Source organism: Camellia sinensis, chromosome 12 (genome assembly GCF_055761805.1).
Source record: "Camellia sinensis isolate YWXY chromosome 12, ASM5576180v1, whole genome shotgun sequence".
Lineage (NCBI taxonomy): Eukaryota > Viridiplantae > Streptophyta > Magnoliopsida > Ericales > Theaceae > Camellia > Camellia sinensis.
Genome location: NC_138972.1, coordinates 48,299,801 through 48,308,835, shown reverse-complemented (window position 1 = coordinate 48,308,835; position 9,035 = coordinate 48,299,801). Strand labels below are relative to the sequence as shown.

Below are 9,035 nucleotides of genomic sequence, written 5' to 3'. Positions count from 1 at the left end.
TATTTTCCTTTGTTTCTGTTTATGGGTGCAAATTTCAAGTGTTCTCTTTAAGAACAGTTTGGGTTATTTTAACTGCAAGGCGACCCCACATGCGTAGTGTGTGTAACATCCCCAAATAATTAACGTATAATAAATAATAATCCTGATTGAATCCTTTTCAGTTAAATAAACATGAAACTCCGGTCATCATTATACTAATCAAGTCTCTATAATTGTATTTCCTTGATATATGAGAGATTTACAAAAGAGGTCCACATGCAATTACATATTCAATCTTTGTTTTCTTTTTGAATAGCAACAAAAACAATTTTATTGAAACAAAGATGATAACAAAGGGAGGACAAGAAGTCCTCCTACAAAGTTAGAAAATACAAATCGCTAGACCAAAGAAACAAAACCAAACCAAGACACATCACAACCAGCACTAAGCATGACAAACAGCAGCCCAATCCCTAGAGATTAAAGACAAGGGTATGTCCTTGACAGGAGGAGACACACAAGCCCAAACTGATGCCATATGTCTCACCCTATCCCACAAAGCTTTCTCTGATCCTTCATTCTCATTAAATGATCCAAAAAATAGAACAAACAATGCAAGACCACAATGTTTTGGCCTTCCTATTCCTTCCAAACCCTCCAAAATAAACTAGCATCATGTGCATGCACTCCCGCGGGGCAACCCACTGTACATCACACAGATCAAAGAGTCGCTGCCAAATTGCAAAGGCCACCGGGCAGTGTAGAAGTAGGTGATCCATCGATTCCGCATCCATTTTGCACATTATACACCATTGAGGACCAAGAGCATGATTGGGCCTTCTCCTTTGGAGCTTATCAATGGTCATGACACTCCCATGAGCTAAAGACCATATGAAGAACTTCACTTTATAAGGAACAATCGCTTTCCAAATTTTTTTGTGGCAAGGAAATAAACGAATAGAAGACACATCAAAAATTTGGTCAAACAGAGATTTACATGAGAAGATTCCTGACGAGATGATGGTCCAAACCCTCCTATCCCCCCTTTGAGGCACCAAAGAAACCTCTTCAAGCAAAGACAACAAAGAAACCAACTCAAGTGACTCTCTATTACTAGGATTCCTAACAAAATTGAAGTTCCAACAAATTGGTGCCAAAATAGAGTATGCCACCGACGCAATTGAAACATTCTGAACTCGAACCAATTGATAAAGAAGCAGAAAAACAATCAAAAGAGGACTCCCCCACCCACTCATCCTCCTAAAATCGAATACTTTCCCCATTTCCCACTTTTAAAGACATGGATGGAGACACGATAGGTAATAAGCGAGAAATAGATTTTCATGGTGATCAACAATTGCTTTTATTAACCACAACAGAGTCTCTACCATTGGCCTGAACCTCATACTTGCTTTTAATAATGGAATGCCATTGTGAATCGCCTTCGAGAGAGAATCTCCATAATCATTTGCTTAAGAGAGCAATGTTCCTTGCAATAACATTCCTAATAGCAAGACCTCCCTCATTTCTAGGTAGAGTGACAACCTCCCATCTGACTAAATGAAACCAGAACCCCTCATCACACCCTTCTCACAAGAAGTCCCTCATTAACTTCTCAATTTTTCTGGCAATTCTAACCAGGATCTTAAACAAAGACAAAACACACAGGGATACAAATCAATACGGATTGCACCAAAGTATATCTCCTCCCTCTAGATAACAACGCTCTCTTCCACCCTTCCAACCTTTTCCTAATCATTTTGAGGACAGGATTCCAGAAAGCCTCCGACCCAGGATTTCCCCCAATGGTAGCCCCAAGTATTTTAAAGGAAAACTTTCAATGGGACACCCCAAGATGATCGCCAAATCCTGCACATAACTAGACTCGAAGTTTAGTCCCACAACACTACTCTTAGTGAGATTGACTTTGAGTCCAACGATGATTCAAAAGCCCTCAAGAGTGCAAGAAGATTGCTGACCTTCTTCTCCTCTTTTGACGAAAAAAACATGGTATCATCTGCGAATTGTAAATGAGTGACATATATCTTATCCTTACCCACCACAAATCCCTTAGTCTCACCTTTTTCTTTTGCCTTGTTCATCAATCTACCCAACACATCCACTACCAAAATGAAAAGGAAGGGAGATAGTGGGTCACCTTGCTTTAACCCCCTAGTTGCTTGAAAAGACTTCCCAGCTCTACCATTTACAATAACAGACATGTTACATGAAGACATGTACCCCCAAATCCATTTCCTCCACCTTTCTCCGGAGCCCTTCTTCTCCATGACAAAATCCAAAAGCCCCAATCTACATGGTTATATGCTTTTTCAAAATCCACCTTAAATAAAATTCCTTCCTTGTGCAAACTCCTATATTCCTCCACTAATTCATTGGTTGTTAGAACCACATCCAAAATTTGCCTTCCTTGCACAAAAGCTCCTTGTGATGAAGAAACTGTCCCTCCTAAAACAGCTCAAAGTCTCTTTCAAAGCACCTTTCCCAGAATTTTGTAGAGAGATGTGACCAAACTAATAGGTCTATAGTCCCCAATCTTCACTGATCTCTATTTCTTAGGGATCAAACATATGAATGATGCATTAGTGCAAAGGTTAACCTCCCCACTTTCAAAGAATTCCTCGAACACCCCCATAAGACCATCTTTCACTATATCCCAACAATCTTGTGAGGTTGCCATAGAAAATCATCCGGCCCTGGGGCTTTATCTCTCTCACATTCAAAAACCTCTACAGCATGTGAGACAGACAATATAACAAAAGAAATAAACACAAAATAAAGTCCTTCGGGCCACAGGTTCCAAGGCTGCCCGGTTACAAGTAAATGGTTTACAAAACCCAAACACATAACCCCTTGGCTTGTCAAAATACAGCAAATAAGCAAAAGAGCCTTGCGCTCTAAAAAACATCCACTCGCCTTCACTAAGGCAGAATCACCACATCCTTTCTTGCACAAATCCACTAGGGGTGAGTGCAAAATCCAGTAGACAAATCTTAACAGAGTATATATGTTTTAAGCAGTCTTGAAATATGGATGCAATGTCATGTTGTGCTCCAAAACCATGTGTTTTATTCCTTTGAAATCACATGCAATGCTCTTTTCGAAAACACGTTATCTCAATGAGTTCGAAATACAAATACGGGGCGGTAAATACGACTCAGGTTAGTGTCTGCAAGTGTATCAAGCACTATTAATCGCTACTTTACCCGCTCCTAACCATAATGAAGTTTGGAACCTACCACGCTGGTTTCTAGACTTTCACCAAGGACCTCAAGCCAACTTAACAAATACTACACTTCACCCCTTATCCGGACTTACCAAATGTATTTACCCCAAAACATTTCAAGTTCAAAGGTTTCTCAAAACCATAATTCGATTTTCCAAATTGTTACTTTAATAAAACAAAACTCAAAAGCTATGCAATGAATGAAATGAAATGCAATAGAATACATTCTCATTACGCAAATTTCCAAAATTCACAAACATTCTCTTGATGTAACACAATGTTCAACATCTCTCAAATTACTTCTCAAAATGATTTGACAATATCAATAGATATATGTGATATATGACTGAGAGGGAGATTTATGATTTGAGATTGGGCTGTGACGTTAGCCGGATAGATTTGGGCCGAGGTATTGGGCTCCAAGATCAGGCCGTGATATTGCTCGGTAATGGAAAAGCCCACGTGGAACCGAGCTATATGATCTCGGTTCCGCGAAGGGCGGACAGGTGGAGGAACAGCCCAGATGAGGCTCCCCGGCTCACGCGTTGCAAGGTTGTAATGCACGCACCTTAACCCGGTAGGAAGGCCGGTGCTTGGAGCTTGGCCGAGAAGGTTGTTGGCTGACCGTCACGACCAATCTCCAGCTCAGCTTTGCTGGAATATAGTTGAGCACGGCCGGAATTAGGCCCGGTAGTAGGACACTATCAACTGCATTTCGGCATGATCAGTATGGCCGTTGATAGCCGAGATAATGTTGCCCGGCTGCCGTGCTCCCAGCAGAGTGGGCTGGCAGTTGGATTAGGTGATGTATAGCAAGATTTGTGCTGACAGATGGGATAACAGAGCCACGTGTCGAGAGACCAATGGGAGTAGATTTGGGGCGCAGAAGGGTATATGAGCATGTCTGCGCCCCCCATACGGCAGACAGGAACATTTTGTAAGGAAATTCTTACACTCTAACAGTCCTCTCTCTCTCTCCCTCTATCCTAAGGTGTGTGCTAACTTGATCGTCGGAGGGTTTTTCCGGCCACACCGCCGGGTAGCTCACCGTTATTTGCTCGCAGGTGATCGGACAGAAATGGAGCTCGGAAGAAAGGAGTACGGGCTCACCGGAATATTTGCTCCCCGTACAATTGGCGCCGTCTGTGGGAGAGCTTGACAGACAAAACCTTGTCTTCCAGGCTAGTCTGATCGCCGTCCATGGCGAACAACGACGAGTTTCTGTTGTCTGCCATAGACGGAGCCACACCGGAGTATATACCCGAAGGAGAGAGGGACCTCCCGCCATCCATTCAATGGCGGACTTGGAGACGCCCACCGGAGGACAGTCAGGAGACGCGTGGGATAAGCGCGGAAGAAGTTATGGTCATTCACGAAGTCCGGACGGTCATCGGCGGTGGAGAGAATCACATGCCCGACGTCTGGAACACAAGTTGAAGGACCAAGACGCTGTCATCTGGCGAATGGCAGTGGAGATGGAGGAGCTCAAGCGGCATGTCAAAGGGGAAGGTGTAGCTGGAGTGGGTGACCACAGTGAGCGCACCCCATCCCGCCGTTCAGGCGGACAGAGTCAGCGATGCACTCCGTCCATTTCTATTACCAGAAGTTACCAGGTTGGTGATTCCGACATGCATGCAGAGAAGTCTAGCGCGCAAGACAGCACCTACCGGCCCTCACGTTCGGTGACGACGTCGAAGTACTCTTACTCCGCTCATTCAGAGGATTTGCGGGCGGTCTTGAAAGAGCGGGCTCGCCGGCGCGAAGCTCAGAGGATACCGGTGTTCCAGCGGTTATCCTACGGGGTTCACGCCAGCGAAGAGGTCGGAATGCCTCCACCCCGCCAAGCAGCGCCACTCCTAGTGGATTCAGATTTGGCTAGGTTGAGTGCCACCCCTTTCTCCCTGGAAATAGAAACAACACCGCTTCCGGCGGGCTTTCACCAGCCAAAGTTCACGCTTTACGACGGGAAAACCGATCCTTACATGCATGTAAGTCATTTTCGACAGGTCATGGCCGGACATAGGCGGAATGACGCTTTTATGTGCCTCATCTTTCCGTCAAGTTTGGGCGAACTGGGCTTGAAGTGGTTTGAAAGGCTGCTGGGGGGGAGTATTGAGAGGTGGCATCAGCTGGCCGAAGCTTTTGTCACGCGCTTCAAAACCAACACAAAAACACCAAAGGAAGTCGATCATTTACTGAGTGTCAAGATGGAACCGAGCGACACATTGAAGGCATACAACTCTCGGTATTGGGAGACCTTCAACGAGATCTTAGATTGCCCGGTCAACCTTGTAATCACTCAATACAAGCGTGGTCTCCCGGTCGGATATAGACTGCGGGACTCGCTTACTATGCACCAACCGACGTCCATGGGCCAGCTCATGCAGCGCATCAATGAGCACATCCGAGTCGAGGATGACGCGTCAGTAACTACCGTGAAGGCAACTCCGGTAGCAACAGACAAGAAGACAGCAGGCAAAGTGCACGCAGTTGGGCAAGAGTCCAGCCGCTCAAGTGATCGAGCCGAGGAATTGGACCGTGGCTCGAATCGCAAAAATCGGGGTAGAGGACGTCGGAATGACCGGGATGACTACCCCCGAGATGACGTAGCGGATGCCAACAGAAGGTTGAAGGCAAGGACTGGCATAACCACGGTCTTCAAGATTCCGATCTATCGCATACTTAGTGAAATTCGAGACGAGGAGTATGTCCGGTTTCCTGCTAAGTTGGGCGATGAACAAAAGGGCTACAATCCGCGGTATCGTTGCACGTTTCATCGGGAGCGAGGCCACCGGACTGAGGATTGTTTGCCATTGAGGCAACACCTGGAAGAGCTAGTTGCGGTTGGGCACCTGGATCTTTACATTGATGGGGGTGTCAAGGCAAATCAAGTTCCGGTTGATCCGCGGGGACCGGACGACAGGGATGCACCTCCTCAAGGGGTTGTGAATGTCATCCACGGCATAGTGGAACCGGCGCGTGTTTGCGAGCTACGTGGTATGATCAAGAAGGCAGAGCACATGAGGGAAGTTTTGTCAGTACAGCCTGCGCTCAAGAGGGGGAAGACGGAAGCGAAAGATGTGATCAGTTTCTCCTCAAGGGACTTGGAGCGCATTCAGACACCGCACAATGACGCCTTAGTAGTCACACTCCGCGTCAAAGATTTTGAAGTAAAACGGATCTTGATCGATCAGGGAAGCTCGGTCGAGATCATGTACTACGACGTTTTCCAACAGCTCAAGCTCCGAGATGCGGATTTGGCCCCGGCGACATCGCCGTTGGTTGGTTTCAACTCACAACCGGAGTGGCCTTTGGGAAAGATTATCCTGCCAGTCAAAGCGGAATCCGTGGTCAAACAGGTGGATTTCTAGGTATTACAGGTGCCATCTACTTACAATTTGATCCTTGGAAGGGGGTGGCTTCACGCTATGCAAGCCGTGGCATCGACTTTCCACCAAGTAATGAGATTCCCCTCGGCTATGGGGGCAATCGAGGAGATTTGGGGCGATCAGGTCATGTCTAAGCAATGCTTCGTGGCGGTCAACGGGAGCCGGGCTACCAAAGGATTTGTTCAAATGATTGAGGGACCGAAGGACCAGGGTGTCTTGGATGATGTGGGCACCAAGGCCGAAGACAAAGCTGTCGAGGAATTGGTGGAGGTGCGAATTGATACTGAGCAGCCGGACAAGTTCTTCTTGCTCGGCTCAAGCCTTACAGCCACAGAACGGACCGAGATGGTTGAGTTTTTGATGGCCAACATCGAAGTTTTTGCATGGTCGCCTTACGACATGCCCGGCCTCGATCCTAGTTTTATTTGCCATTATCTCAATGTCTTCCCCGGTGCCAAGCCAGTCATTCAGCGAACGAGGAGATCGGCGCTGCATCACGCCGAGGTAGTTGCGGAAGAAGTCAAGAATTTGCTAGAGGCACGAGCAATTCAAGAAGTACACTATCCTCGTTGGATCTCAAATACAGTGGTGGTACCGAAGAAGAATGGGAAGTGGCGGGTTTGCGTTGATTACAAGACCGTCAACCGAGCTTGTCCGAAAGATAGCTTCCCTTTGCCTAGAATTAACCAGCTCGTGGATTTGACGGCTGGACATAACAGGCTAAGTTTCTTGGATGCCTACCGCGGCTATCATCAGATTGCCATGCATGGCCCCGACCGAGAAATCACCTTGTTTACTACACCAAGGGGACTCTTTTGCTACCGAGTTATGCCTTTTGGTTTGAAGAACGCCGGGACAACTTTTCAGAGGATGGTGACCAAGATGTTTGCTCCTTTGCTGGGCCGGACAATGGAAGCCTACATTGATGATATGGTGGTTAAAAGCCGACATCAGGCAGATCATTTGTCTGACTTGTCCGAGATGTTTGCCATTCTCAAAAAACACAAGCTACGCCTGAATGTGTCTAAGTGTGCCTTCGGCGTGAGATCCGGAAAATTTTTGGGATTCCTAGTCACGAACCGAGGTATCGAAGCAGATCCTACACAAATCCAAGCCGTGCAAGAGTTAAAACAGCCTAGCTCGGCAAAAGACGTGCAACATCTGGCCGAAATGGCCGCCGTGCTTAATCGATTTATAAGCCGGTCATCAGATTGCTGCCGCCCTTTCTTTCAGTCCTTAAAATCAAAGTTCTCCTGGGATGAAGAGTGTGACCGAGCCTTGGCCGAGCTCAAGGAGTATATGTCTTCAGCGCCACTGTTGGTCACACCGGAGCCTGGGGAAGAGCTCTATCTTTATTTGGCCGTATCACAGCATGCAGTCAGTGCGGTGTTTGTCCGGGCTGAAGGAATCAAGCACCTCCCCATCTTCTATGTTAGCAAAACTTTGCTACCGGCAGAGTTGAGATACTTGCCGTTGGAGGAGCTTGCTTTGGCATTAATGATGGCTTCAAGAAAGTTGGCGCACTATTTCCATGCACATACCGTCATCGTCTTGACCGAGTTCCCCCTCAAAGCTTTATTCGAGCGGGCAGACTTCTCCGATCGGATTTTAAAGTGGGCGGTCAAGTTGGGACAGTTTGATGTGAAGTTCTAGCCGCGCACTACCATCAAAGCCCAGACTTTGGCGGACTTCGTCGCCGAATTCTCACCTGGAACTCATCCGATATGCCCGGTCGATATTACCGCGGCCGATGATGAGGTGCACGCAAGACCTTCCGAGATACAACCGGATGGTGGAGGTAGCGACGCGGAGTTTGCGCGCACCACTGAAGCACGCTCAGTTTGTACGGTTTTACCACCCGGTAATGCGATGACGGGGTTGCATATCACCGACCAACCTGCTCTGTCCGGTCCCGCATCACCAAGGGGGGAAGAAATGGAACCACACAGCTCAGAACCTGCGGCCGGCATAATACCGCAACCTGGTGATTCGCCTACAAACTTGAGCATTGCAGATCAACTTGCTGAGTCCGGTGTCGAATCATCAAGGGTGGCTGAATTGGAAACAATCAACACAGAACTCAAATCCGAACGGCCAAGCAATAGTGATCCCATCAACCTTCGTAACTCTTAGGACCCTTAGCAATGTTGGAAGCTCTTTGTGAGGGAGATGTGGAAACTTTTCGTTGATGGAACATCGAACCGCCACGGTGTCGGGCTAGGTATCGTTCTTATCTCGCCGGATGGCCTAACTATTGAACATTCTATCACCCTTGGCTTCCCAGCATCCAACAACGAGGCTGAGTACGAGGCACTTTTGGCCGGACTCAAAAGCGCCCTTCAGATGAAGGCTTCCGAGCTAATGGTGTACAGTGACTCCCAGCTTGTGGTTAACCAGGTCGCTGGGATTTATGAAGCAAAGGA

At 47.2% G+C, this 9,035-nt stretch overlaps 1 protein-coding gene across 1 annotated transcript; it reads right to left on the bottom strand.

The window, feature by feature from the left end:
- Window positions 1–1,871: 1,871 nt before the first annotated feature.
- LOC145803551 (putative mitochondrial protein AtMg01250) lies at window positions 1,872–2,267 on the bottom strand. The gene has a single exon (XM_082896849.1). It carries the CDS (start codon window positions 2,265–2,267, stop codon window positions 1,872–1,874), a length of 396 nt encoding a protein of 131 aa, XP_082752975.1.
- Between the last annotated feature and the right edge of the window lie 6,768 nt (window positions 2,268–9,035).